The 13,956-nt window shown below is 38.8% G+C and overlaps 1 protein-coding gene across 4 annotated transcripts in view; it reads left to right on the forward strand.

Annotated features, from left to right (window-relative positions):
- The window catches only part of FSTL5 (follistatin like 5), a 359,747-nt gene extending 347,068 nt beyond the window's left edge, over window positions 1-12,679 (forward strand). For all 4 annotated transcript variants that reach the window (XM_081875293.1, XM_081875295.1, XM_081875294.1 and 1 more), the window contains one exon: window positions 10,488-12,679. In XM_081875293.1, the coding sequence (XP_081731419.1) occupies window positions 10,488-11,190 (703 nt within the window). In that variant the 3' untranslated portion in view covers window positions 11,191-12,679. The remainder of the gene's footprint in view (window positions 1-10,487) is intronic.
- Window positions 12,680-13,956: the final 1,277 nt, after the last annotated feature.

The following is a 13,956-nucleotide window of genomic DNA, read 5'->3' on the forward strand; positions in this document are numbered from 1 at the left end:
TGGTGGCTGAGTCTCCATGATAGCAGTAACTTAGCTGAGAATGCTATCCTCCTCCTCTCTGAAAATATCTCAGTGAAGCAATTAGCTTATACTGTAATGGGAATTTTTATGCACTACCAGTGAACTATATCCCATTATTCCAAATCAATGAATTCATCACCTGACTCAGTTCTCTGTGTCTGAGAAAGTTGCATGCAGCTTTATGTCTGAATAACCATACAGCATGCTAAGATTCAAAATGCATTCAACTATGGCATATAATACCCACCAGGCAACACATTACCCATGCCATCCAGAAATCAGCAGGCATCTTGCATTTAAAACTCTTCTAATTAATCATAGATATGTCAGATACATCACAAAATGAAACTCCAGTAGCGATGCTGAAATTTAATATAGTTCATAATCATACCATCAATATATATGCTGCTGGAAACCCTAGTTACAATTATATTACTTAACATGGATTTTAAACAAGATTTATAATAATCATAGTGCAATCCATAACAAAATTATTTCCTTAAAAACCAAGAGCAATACAATACTTGTATTATTTGCTGGATTTTTGTTAAGCAAATCTATTTCCAGCTTCTACAAGAAACATGCTCTCTCCACATTTTGGTTTTAACTGATAGAACCACCGCTCATTTGCATATACATTAGCTGAAAAGTAATCAGACCCAAAGCTGTTCATAATCTTTATCAAACAAGGGAAAAAAATGCATGTGACCAAATGGGAATTTTAATCTTCTTAATCTTAAAACCATTTTAAGCTAAAACTGCTGTGCAAAATTTAACTTGACTTAGTTTGATTGGTTTCATCCACATCATTGGAAGCACGGGTTAGGATCTACTCATGTATGTGATCATGGGAGACTTATTTCTACCCTTGGAAAGAGAAAGATGCTAGCAGATTTGAGCCTTGGTACTATGGCCATGGACCTTCTTTTATCATGAGCACTAGAAATGTGAACAAGAAAGAGAGGTCTTACCTATTTTTTAAACTGAATTTTAGTGCCAAGCACATGCCTTTAAATTGTCAATATAATCCCCGTACCAGGTTCTGACAATTGATTTTTTGTAAAACCACAAGTTATTGATGGTCTCTTGTCAAAGCTTCACTAGATGGTCATTTGTAGTTTGTGAAAAAGCCTTGGTCACCTGCTGTTGTAGGTTGGGAAAGCCTCCCATAACTTTCGTACTCTGTTCAGCCTTGTGTCTGATATAAAACCCTCCCATATAGTTGTCTGTATGTCTGCGACAGAAATGGAATTATTTGTACTCTCCTTGAAGTATGTTCATACCGATAACTTTATAGACATCATTGTATTCCTGATACCTCTGCAGTAATGACCAGAGTTGTTCTTAAAACCAAATGCCATTGTTGTTACTCACTCATGTAAATGGCTCTGGTAGGCTAGACATTGAAGAAACACTAGTTTGTAAGAGCTGCTAAGAGAAGGTTATAATTAGTGGGTCAAGACTGATATAAAAAAGGAATCAACCCAGAGAAATAGCAAATGGCTTTACACCAACTTCCCTGGGGCATTAAACATGTTAAATGGAAGTATTAGCCACTGCAGAATTAATGTTGGGTTTGGCTAAGCCAATGTAAACTGAAGAGTGTCTGAATGTGGTGGGATAAAAAATAAAGCAAAGACAATTAAAGCTCAGAAGGTTGTTGTTTGCCTTTCTGAAAACCAATAATTACAGCTTTAAGAAGTTTTATTAAAATTGATTTTATTTATTTGACAAAATTTAGAAACCACTTGATTGTAACAAAACCTCCAAGCAGTTTGCCATAAATATTAGAAATACCCATAAAAACAAGTAATTAAAAGCATTTTTAATCTATTAAAATCAGCAGTAAACTAAAAAGAGAGCAGGTGTCAAAGAATATAGTGAAGATTTCTGCCTGATGTCGATAGACAGGGAGCTCCGAAGCATATGTGCTGCCACACTAACAGAACAATTTTTTATTAAGTGCGGAAGGTTTTATGAATTTATTTGAAGTCACCGACAGGCTGCACTTGCAACCAATTTAGCTTTTTCAGAATGTGATTGGGTGGGAAAAGTATATGTCAGGAAGCTAGAAACTTCCAGCTTTTGCATATTCCTGTCCCTTGTGCTCAGTGGAAGATGTTACTTTAACCCCACCTGCGCAAGCAGTTCCATGCTGCTGCAAGGAAAACATGGGATAGGATGTGTTGACTGATGTCTATATATTCAGTTCCTGCAGATCTTTTCTTTTATATATATATAAGAAATGATGAGAAATTTCTCAGCTCTTTGAGTTTTGAGCCGATCTCTGCTGTCTTGCTGAATTCACACTGAGAAGAGAGATATGAATTGTCTCCCTTGATTTCTTAGTTTTCACAGTGTCTCACCTCTCTGTGTCTTCAACAAATTGTCAAAAGCAAAACTATATGTTGTTTTAAATTAGTTCTCTCAACTAAAAGAAATATCCAGTTATCTTTTGCATGTGTCTGACCAAAATTCCCAGTTCTAGCTCGCCCACAGCAGCTAGACTTCCCGAACCCTTTCTAATCTTCAGCATAGTATATTCGACTACTGGTTTTCAATGTCTCCTTTTCATGTTTGACACAGTGTAGTCCAGGAGAAGTCAATACAGTGCTATTCAGATGTTGTTGGACTACAGCTCTCATCATCCTTGGCCATTGGCCTTGCTGGCTAAGCTTGACTGGAGTTAGCTACCCCAGTCTAGTCCACTGCAATTTGTTGTCCAAAAGGGTTCACCAGTTTTTCAAGAGGAGTCTTGAGCTTCCCTCTACCTTTACCTACATTCTTTCTTCTAACTCTGAATGTGACTACTGTTTAAACACAGATGTATTTCACTTCTGCTTCCGCATTGCATTCAGATCGAAAAGCATTTCTTTAGTACATTATGTGTAAATATCACTCACTCTTTTCTTCATGGGAGACAACTAGCAATAAGTGAAGCACAGCTTAAGTATTCAGAAACATTGAGCTTAAGGAAGAGAAAAATGCTTTTGTCACATTGGGTGGATAGGACAGTTATACCAGGTTTGCTTTCTTTTGAAAGATAGTTTTATTGGAAAACATTCTATTAAAAAACAAGCGTTTGACGTCTACTATACAGAGCATTGTTTGTCTGGTCCATTGCTCTGTGGGACATTGGTCCCAGAGCAATATAATTCCAGAACTTCTGCATTTTAGGGGAATGTTTACTGGATGGCTCTGCAACATATTTGGCTAAGCATGGATAAATAGTTTAGACAAAGAGGCATGACCCACAATTTGCTTTATATTGTTAAGCTGCTAGACTACTGGCATTGTAAAACTAAACAAGTAATAGTGATTTCCCCCCAGAGAGTTGTGCTACAACTAAATATCCAGGTTTGTTAAAACTCCATGTACAGAACCTGGCACATTACCTTTTCCATCGCCCAGCCATTATTGTATACAAACAAAGTATGTGACACAATTTGTTTCCGTGATTCTTGAATTTACCCATCCCTGACCCATCTTGACAGCAGTAACTGATAGGGGATGGCAAAACTCATAACATTCCACCAAGAAAGTGGAAACTCATCACAATAAAGCCAGTGAAATGTTGAAAAGCGTTCACAACAAATATACCTCAGTAGAGAAGCTTTGGAATTACTAGCCAGATATCAACATGGTCATGTCTTGAGAAAAGAAGAGCAGTCTAAAATGTGGCATGAGCAAAATGTGGATTTCATATTTAAAATGTAATTATAAGTAGTTATCTGAAGTTAGAAATGCAAATTCTGCATGTGTTTGTCTTTGTCTATGTAGAGGTCATATTTGTGGAGATTTAAACTTAATTAGATAAGTATGCACCTTAAAGTAATCTCCACTGCCAGTTAACTTATTAAGAGGCTGTAATGATCACAGACTGCCTTCTTTGATAAACTGTCTTTGGTAGACATTATCATACTGTGCCAAAGCACCATGCACATTTATAGCACTACATCAATAAGAAATACAAATATTTCACCATGACATTCCAAAGCTTTATTCATGAATATTCCATAAGTAACTTTGATGACTATTCCTGAAAGTAACATTTCAACAAAATTACGTAGAGAAAGTCAAGGTGGATGCACAATGTACCAAAACAGTGTTTTGAAGATACACCAAATGGTGAAGTGTGTGTGTGTGTGTGTGTGTGTGTGTGTGTGTGTGTGAGTGAGAGAGAGAGAGAGAGGGAGGGAGGGAGGGAGGGAGGGAGGGCATCCTTGCAATAAAGGGCACATGTTTAGCAATTTGGTCCAAATGAAACCAATTCTAGATTACTTTCAGTATATTAGGCATTTTAGAAATCAAAATCAAAACTACATTATTGCTATTCATTTGAATCTTTGCCCAGCAGACTAAGAGACAAACTAGATGAGATGTTGTTCCTATGACAGCTTGACTGAAATGCAGACATCGGAAATTGAAAATCTGTTAGCAATTGTAGGATATTGGAAAGGGGATGCTTAACCCTTTCCAATCAGGCAGCTTTTTCTGACAAAATGCCTCTCCCCCCCCCCCCCGCTTTCACATTCACAGGTGAAAAGATACTACCATTTACCCCATACAGATGGGAAAATAGCTTGTGGGGCAATTTTGAGTAGAACAAATGTCTGACAGCACTTTGTCTTCCCAAACAAGTATCCCATTCCCCTACCCAGATACATTTCAGTAAAACAAAAATAAAAAGCCTTTAGGAGATATTACTTTGTGCTTCATCTTGCTTGTCGCTAATATACTCATGAAATCAGTTCTAGACTTGCCTTTCATCTTAGCCTTGCAGTTCTGTTGCATTCCTGAGTCACCTTTAGACTTCCATTTGAACTGCTGGCACCAAATTGCCTATTCCCTGTTTACAGATTTGAAAGCAATGCTGTGCTCAGGTTCTGGCAGCCTCACTGGCTGATATCAGGTGGCTATTGGACACCCTGTGCTTTTTATGAGGGCTGATGAATGTTTTCAGCCCTACAGCCACATTCTGCGATGAGCAACTTTTTAGGGACATGGAATAGCAATGGGTGTGATTTTTTTCTGCACGCTCACTCATACTTCTCTCCTGCATCTATGCAGAAAGCAGGCATTATCATAATTCAAGGATAATTTTCAGCCAGTCAAAATTTCTCAAGAAGGGTGCAGAACAGGACTCAAGAGGTGTGACCACAGATGTGTCCCAAGGGCTAGTTAGAGAGGCTTTTAGGGCCATGTTTGGCTTCTGGACCTGAGACTTACAACTTTTATATATCATTCAATACAGGAGCCTCTTTTGATTGTCCTTTACTCAGGCTCTGCACTCAGATTAGATAAGAATTTAGTTAAGACGTTTAGCAGGTAAAATTGAGACTGAACCAAGTAACTCCCCACAGCCTGTCATGTTTCACCTGCTCTAGCTCTTGTTATTGCTGTTGTTTTGTAGAACAACTAATTCCCACTTTTCACTGTTTTGGATGGATGAAAGAAGGATCCGTATGCACTTGGACAAAATCGTGTTGGTGATTCTAAGCCAGGCACTGTGCGTGATATTATTGCACAGGGGAGACATGAGGGTTAGACGTCTCATAAATATTAATCAGGGATTAATGAACAGTGGGAGGCCTCCGTATATCAATCTGCATGAAAGGGAAGTTTGCATTAAACATGGCATTTTTTACATATAAATCACTGGGGGAAACTAAAGGCACTCTGATGTATCACTTGTTGTTCTACTAGAGACCTACTCATAAAACAGGTTTATAGTACATAAGCTGCAAGCATAATTTTATGGCACAATTATGAGTGACTGCAGGTTTTTGCCCCTAATCTTTAAAAATTAAATGCTTATGAAAGGTACTAGATTAACGGCTCTGAAAACCTGAAGCCTTCTATTCAAACTACAGCCTGAAGATTAGACAGCCTTGGAGATACTTTCCTAAAGAATCTGGCTTAACTTCCTTTGACTGCGATAGGTCTCTGCCGCTTTAATCACTGACTGTTCTGTTTTAAGATTGTGTCCATGAAGGGGACAATTTAGATTCACCTTTGTGCAGGGGATATTTTTCTCTGAGGATATAAGAATCAATACATATCTTACAGGTTGCTCAGATGTCAGCCCTTGGCAAGAATGTTTTCTCATTAATGACCTAGCGCCAATGCTAAAAGCCACTTTTCTGAGGGAAATTATAGGACTTGTTGCCAGCTTCTGATCTATCAACAAAGTGCAGGCATCTCCCTGTTTAATTGCTGGACTAAAATGTGAGTGTGGGTGGCTGGCAGGGCTTTTTACTGACTTTGCTGATACCTCATTTCCCGTTTGTGTGGAATTATAGAATTGTAGCATTCCAAGGGACCCCAAGGGTCATCTAGTCCAACCGCCTGCAATGCAGGAAACTCAGCTTAAGCATCCATGACAGATGGCCATCCAGCCTCTGCTTAAAAACATCCAAGGAAGGAGAGTCCACAACCTCCCAAGGGAAACTGTTCTACAGTCATACTTTGGGTTGAATGTGCTTCAGGTTGAGCTCTTTCGGGTTGCGCTCCATGGCAACCCGGAAGTAACAGAGCACGTTACTTCCGTGTTTCGCCGCTCGCACATGCACAGACGCTCAAAATGATGTCATGTGCATGCGCGGAAGCAGCAAAATGTGACCTGCACATGCACAGACGCACCGTCGCATCTTACATTCTGTTCAGGATGCGAACGGGGTTCCAGAATGGATCCTGTTTGCATCCCGAGGTACCACTGTACTGTCGAACAGCTCTTACTGTCAGAAAGTTTTTCTTGATGTTTAGCTGGAAAGAGTTCACTATAAAAATAAACTCTTAACATACATGAACGCAGGCTATCTAAGAAGAGATAGCCTTACCTTATATTAAATAAAGGCTTAATTTTAAAGGAAGCGGGTGATGATACTCACAGTTACATACATGTAAAAAAACCTGGAAGTTCAACATTTTAATTGAATTAACTTTCTGCAAAATCATAACAGATGCAGGATAAATTCTCCTCTTCCATCGAACTTTGGCCCCGTGGCAATATTTAAAACATTTATATGGCATAAAGAAGACATTTGGATCTGGTAGTCCTTACTCAGAAGAGATAATGAGCTCTGATGATCCATTAGTTTGAATTTCTTTGGTGTTTGGCCATACACAATCTTGTAATAAATCATTCAGCAAAAGGTCACCCATTTTCTTCCTCATTGTGTTAGCACTGTCAAATGTTCTTAGGTTATGCAGCAACTATACATTCTTTATCTGGAGAAAGTGAAATTAGATAGGACTCCATTATATAGGACATAGCACCATGATGTATGTTTCATTAGCCATCCTTTCCTTTATTTGTTAAATCACCCTTCACATTTCTAGCATGCTTTAATTTTTCTGCATTGCAGCAAGCCACATTCTTTTTGAGATGGAGCAAAGAAGAGTTCCTTCAGTCGGAATCATAAGCAGATATTAAAAATCAGTATGTACTCAGTCAGTCTATTGCACCTTCTCATCCCTGCCTCACTATCAGCCTTATTTGTAGTTAATCCTATTAACCTGCTGGTTCTATTTGTCAGGCTTTCCAGATATATTGGCAAGTTACATCAGGAAAACTTGGCATTGAGGATCAAAGGGTTGGAGAGAGAAGTGCCAAAGCATGCTGCTAAGAAAAAGCCTGAAAGTTCCACTTGTGTTGCAGTTAAGAATACTGTAATATTGTTTTTCTGCAAGGGTATAAAATATTGAAGGTGTCTTGTGTACAATACAGTATTTAATGATAACCAGAGCTATTGTGTGTGTGTGTGTTTAAGAATTTGAATACTGTTGAGTTAAAATTAGTAAACAAGTTATATCATTTAAAATCTTGGAGCACCGTCCCTCCAGCTGTACACTAGAACAGTTCCTTATGAGAGCCAAGGTAGTCCTTTAACAGCCATCAAATATCAGCCTGTGACTGCACACTCACAGTGCTGAATACTTTGCAATGTGTCTGACCAGCAACTGGGGTATGAATATGTGGTGTCTGACCAGCCTGTGTAGTAATATCCACTAGTCCTGTTCCATTTCTGCTCAGCTTTATCATGCTTGTCTCATATTTTCTGAAAACCTCCACATAGTCAATTTCCTTGGTTCTTATGCGTAAAGGTACTTTGAAAATGAAACAATTTAGGCCTTAATAGTTGGGAGGTGTATTCCTAAATCGTTATGATGAGAAGGATTGGAATAATTATCTAAATAGCAATGAGCATTGAATTCATGTTCATGGGGGAGAAATGAGAATGAAATGAACTAAAATATCTGAGATGTACTGCATGCTCCTATTGAAGCTGTGTATCTCTTCTGGTTTAAGCAACAGTTAATTGATTTTAAAACTGCATATACGATATCTCACTGGAGTTATGCACATCCAGAATAGTGTACCATTTCCTCTTAATCACATGGCAAAAAATATATTCCAATTAAACTTCATAGGTGGCTTTGATGTATGTTGTTCTACTTGGGAACTGAATTATAATTGCAGAGAAGCTATAGCCTTCACCAGCAACTTGATAAGAAGAATTTGTGACTTGGGACTGTTTCATCACTTGATGACTGCAGTACACAGTGGTAACTTGCATCTGTAAATAGGTTATCTCGGTTAACACTACCAACATTTTCTCTTCCATCTCCTCAAACAAATTGCTTTTCGATGGAATCGGTTCACACATTAAGCTGCTCCGTTTCATCAAGTATAACTATACATTAATCTGATATAAGTTATACACTTCCCTGAGCGCCCTCTCAATCCAGGTGGAACTTTTTGCTACTACTACACTCAGCTATGGTATGTTGTCCCCAAGGGAGCTTGACAGGCCCCACATTGTTGTTCTTTTGGCTTCAGGCTAAGCCTTTGCATTGTCCTTCCTGGCCTTTTAAGATCATGTTAATTTAATCCCTTTGGCTAAGTTGATTCTTCTAAGCTCCCATTTTTGCTGCTTGTGTTTTAAACTCCTGTGAGATCCGTATTGTAATTTGTTGTTGGAGTTTTCTTTGTTTTGTATTGTAATTTGTTGTGTGAGTTTTCTTTTTATCAATGTCTAGTCAGTGGCGAAGCTGCATGATCTGCTACCGGGCGGAGAGATGGGGGTGTGGCTGGCACCCCCTGGGGGGCATGGCGTGCCACCCACAGGGGCGTGACGCCAGGTGTGTTCGGAGGGTGCCACCGCGATGGCACCCTACCGGAATAGTGGTGCTGGGGACGGTCTGCTCCCTCCGCACTCCTGTTCCTCCGCCAGTGTGTCCAGTTCTACTTTCAAGTGTTGGTTTTACCATTTTAAACCCTAAACTGATGGAGACAAGGTTATTTAAGAGGCCAGCTTCTCCTTTACCTCTTTGAACCATAAGACTCTCTTCAGAGACCCTGCTGCAGGTAGCCACCAGGGAAAGAAAGTTTTTCAGTAGTGGCACCCGATTATGGAACAGACTTCCTAGGGAGGCTCACAGGGTGCCATCTTTATGATCCTTTGTGGCACCAGGTGAAGACATACCCAGGTAAGCAGCTTGTATAGTCAGGGCCTCTCAAGTTTTAAATCTTTCCCCTTTTTAATATATAAAAGTGTTGTGTACTCTGTGTTGTATTCATTTAGTTTTATTTCATATTTTATTTTCTATTTACCTTTTTATTGTAAGCTGTTGAGAAAACTTTGTGGGGATGGTCATATAAGTACATAAAATAAATAATTTGGTTGGTTTTTTAAGATTTATTGTGGTCTTTTAAATGTACTGTTGTTAATGTTTTTAAGCTAAGTTGTATGAGAAACCTACATATGAGGTGACTAACAAGTACAGTATCACTAGCAGGATTTGAGTAAACACTTACAATTAACAAAATTAAATACAGAAATTGCAAAGATGGTGTAAAAATGATAAGAGCATAATAACATTTAATTTAAGGAATTTAAAATTAAGATAAAATAAAGCAAGCAGAAGTTAATATGTTTAAAAACCAGAAGATGAAGTTGAGGGAAGTCGTAGGGGGGAGGGGAAAATTTGGGAATTGTATTTATTTTTGTTATTTGATACAATTTTAATATGATAAAAACATAAAATTCAATAAAAATTATTTAAAAAACAACAAGTACAGTGGAAACTCAGTTGTCGAACATTTCGGCGTTTGAACGCCGACAACCTGGAATGGAATGCTTCCATTTTCGAACACGCCTCAAAAGTTGAACGGCTTCTGAGGCGCGTTTCTTCATTTTTGCAATGGAATTTGCTGACCAGCATTGCACCTCGGTTGTCAAACATTTCGGAAGTCAGACAGTCTTCTGGAATGGATTACGTTCGACAACCGAGGTTCCACTGTATTTTTAAAGAGGCATATGATAACCAGCTCTCAGATATAAGCAAGGTTTACATGTAACTCTTTGTGGAGATCTTTAAGCACTGCTTGCATTTGATTGTATATACTCTACTGTGGATTCCCCCCCCCCCTTTGATTTTGTTTTTTGTCTCATTTCTTTTAGGTTTGGATTTATTCTTCACAAAGATGAGCCTGTGCTCCAGAAAATAGATCTTGAAACTATGTCGTACATCAAGACAATTAGTTTAAAGGATTACAATTGTGTTCCAAAGTCTCTGGCTTACACACACCTTGGAGGATATTATTTTATCAGCTGTAAGCCTGACACCACAGGAGCTGTCCCACCGCAGCTTATAGTGGACGGTGTTACTGACTCTGTCATTGGATACAATGGTGATGTAACAGGAACTCCATATATCTCTCCAGATGGTCACTATCTAGTCAGCATTGATGATGTGAAAGGTCTCATGAGGGTCCAGACCATCACAGTTAGAGGAGAAATACAGGATGCCTTTGACATCCACACCAACTTGCACATATCTGATGTAGCTTTTCAAGCATCGTTTACTGAAGCCCATCAATATAATGTATTTGGTAGCTCCAGCACACAAACTGATGTGCTTTTTGTAGAATTGTCCTCTGGCAAGGTGAAGATGGTGAAGAGTCTTAAGGAGCCTCTTAAGCCAGACGAATGGCCGTGGAACAGGAAGAACCGCTTAATTGAAGGCAGCGGGCTCTTTGGTCAGTACCTGATGACGCCTTCTAAGGAATCCTTGTTTATTCTGGATGGACGGCTGAACAAGCTGAATTGCGAAATCACTGAAGTTGAGAGAGGAAACACAGTGATTTGGGTTGGAGAAGCATAAGGAACCATGTTAGATAACAGCCGAGTGAATAGTTTTACAGTACATTGCACTTAACTTCATCCTCTAAATTGTCACTGTTTTGTTTTGATTGTGTTTTTTTCTTTTTTTAAAAAAAGTTAGACCCTTCTGTACATGTTGTGTGGCTGACTAAAATGCAATTTTGGTGATATAAAAATGCTGGAATTGTGAGCAAACATTTTGTGTACTATTGATAACCTCCTTAGGGTGATTTGGCCAATTGGTGAAAATATTAAATGTTTAAGGGACCTTCTACACATGAGCCATGTGTTGACAAAATGATGCCACATTTTAAAATGAAGGCTTTTCTTTTTTTAAAGGGGGTGGTCATGTTGACTTAATCCTATTCATTGAAATGTTAGGGTACACTCTACGTACAACTTTAGATTTTTTTTAACTGAAGCATTTTGTCCTGCCCTGTCCACTATTTAATCTTTTTGTGCCTTGAAGGGAAATGTCTCACAAGGAAAGAGAAGCCTAGGAAACATGTAATTGTATTCCCATTGTGGCTGCAGGCTTTCTTTTTCCCTGAAAAGAAGCTTTTGATATCTCAAGTTTTTCATCCCCATCAGGTTGTAAAGCATGGTTTTTTAAGACAAAGGAAAAGTATATTTGCAACATCTCTTGTGTTGTCATTTTTTATTACTGCAGTTTGAGGATATGATTTTTATTTCAAGTTTCAGTTGAAATTCTCTTAACTGCTCATAGAACTTTGACCCCTCTTTTTTTGTAGCAGAGTTAGGCAATTATCTCCTCACCTCTAAAGGACTTGCATCAACTGGGAGTTTTGGTTCCATGAAAGAAAAAATGTCATGCGTATCTTCTTAGAAAGACATGTTTTGTCTAACTACCAATACCAAGAAGATTCACTTACACTGGCAAAAAAACTGTTATTTTTTAAAAAACCAATTTGTTACTAGAGGTGCATTTTTAAGGAAATTGTATATCAGTGGAACGAAAAAGATGGAGATTAACAGCACAATCCTGTACATGTCTAAGCCCTATTGAGTTCAGTGGTCCATACTCCCAGATGTGTGTAGGGTTGCAGCGTCAGACGATGTTTCTAAGCTTCTTAATGGAAGTAAAAGGTCTATTGAAATCAATGGGACAAACCTCTAAGTAAATATGTTTAAGATCACTTTGCTAGATGCTAGAGCCTCTACATGTACATTGTTTGTCAAATACCTGATTTTCCTCGACACTTTTAATAAAGCTCAGTAAATTTTCTATCCTGTGCCTCCCATTAGATCACTATTGCAAGGTGTTGTCTTTATTATTTCTTTTTGTTTAATGAATTACTGCTCTAGTTTCGAACATTGCTTCTACATCTATATAAGGAAAATAAAGGTTCTAAAATTTAGAATCATTGTAGCCACTAGAATGAGGAAAAAATGAGATCTGCACTCAAAGTTAGTAGTAAAAAATTCTTCAGATTTTCAGTAACAATATAGGTGGTTTTGATTTTATTTTTTTTAAGAATGTGTTTCTTTAAATAAAGCAGGCTTTTCAACTGACCTGTTTATTCAATGCAGTCAGAAGTTTTATTCTAATTCTACCCTAATGTGTAAAGCTGCTTAAAAATTTGAAATTTTCTAGCATTGTATTTTCTTGTGTGTAATTAGCATTCTGCGCTGTGATACAGTAGAATTCTCTTTCGCTTAAGAAAACTGGCAGATTTAATTGAATAAAAGAATTGACTTACATTTATACCTACTGAATCCTTTTAACAATTTTTTCCCATTGTGAGCAAAAAAAAAAAAATCCCCACCACTGCCATGTAAACTGTTTGTTATTCAATGATTTACAGTCATCCGTTTCTTCTACATTATTTTCTTCTCTATCTTACACCATGTGGATGTTCTGTATGTAGAAAATGCTTGATAACGGAGAATAAACCCCTTACATTTTAAATGTTCTCGCCTTCAGTTGATATGACAACAAATATACTTCTCTTTTCTTATAAGAACCGCAGGAGATTGTAATGAAATTCTGTGAGGCAGGGGTAGAGTGGGGACATCCACCTTCTTTACAGCAGATGACACTGTCAATCTTAATCTCTCTCTTTTTGATTGGCCTACCTACATTTATCTTGATTTCAGCTAAGCAATCGACAAAATTTCCTACAATATTTTGGTTACCGAATGGGTTAGATGTGTGCTACTGTCAGATAGATTCACAGATGGTTGGAAATGTGTACTCAAAGAGTGTTCATCTGTACCATATTGGCCCGAATATAAGACACACCCACAAATAAGCCGCACCTTTAAAATTCGGGGGGGGGGGGAGAGAAAAAAAGACAATACCTGAATACAAGCCACTCCCTTAAAATTGGAGAGAAAAAGAAAAAAGTCACAGTGATTAGCCAGCGCTGATGCTTTTTTGGCACCTTAATCGCTCTGACGCTCAAACCAACCAGTGGGTTGGGGGGTGGCACTGGTGCATGGTGCCCCGCTCCCCAAACCGGTGCCAGCACTCAGTTCCGAGCACACTGCACACCCACCTCCCAGCCCTACCACCCTGAATGGGGGGCAGGGAGTGGCTGGCACCAGCGCTTGGCACCCTGCTTCCCAAGCAAGCACTGGTGCTGGACCCCCAAACATGCCACGTGCCAGCCTCCCTGAAGCTACCACAATGATCGGGGGCGGCCATTGCTGGTGCTCAGTATCCCACCAATGCCGGTCAACAGCCTCCAGGCAAACCATGGGAGGGGGGGAGTAAGCCAGTTTTTGTAAGGTCGTGAATTTAAGC

This window comes from Podarcis erhardii, assembly GCF_964252035.2.
Source record: "Podarcis erhardii genome assembly, chromosome: 9".
Taxonomy (NCBI): Eukaryota; Metazoa; Chordata; class Lepidosauria; order Squamata; family Lacertidae; genus Podarcis; species Podarcis erhardii.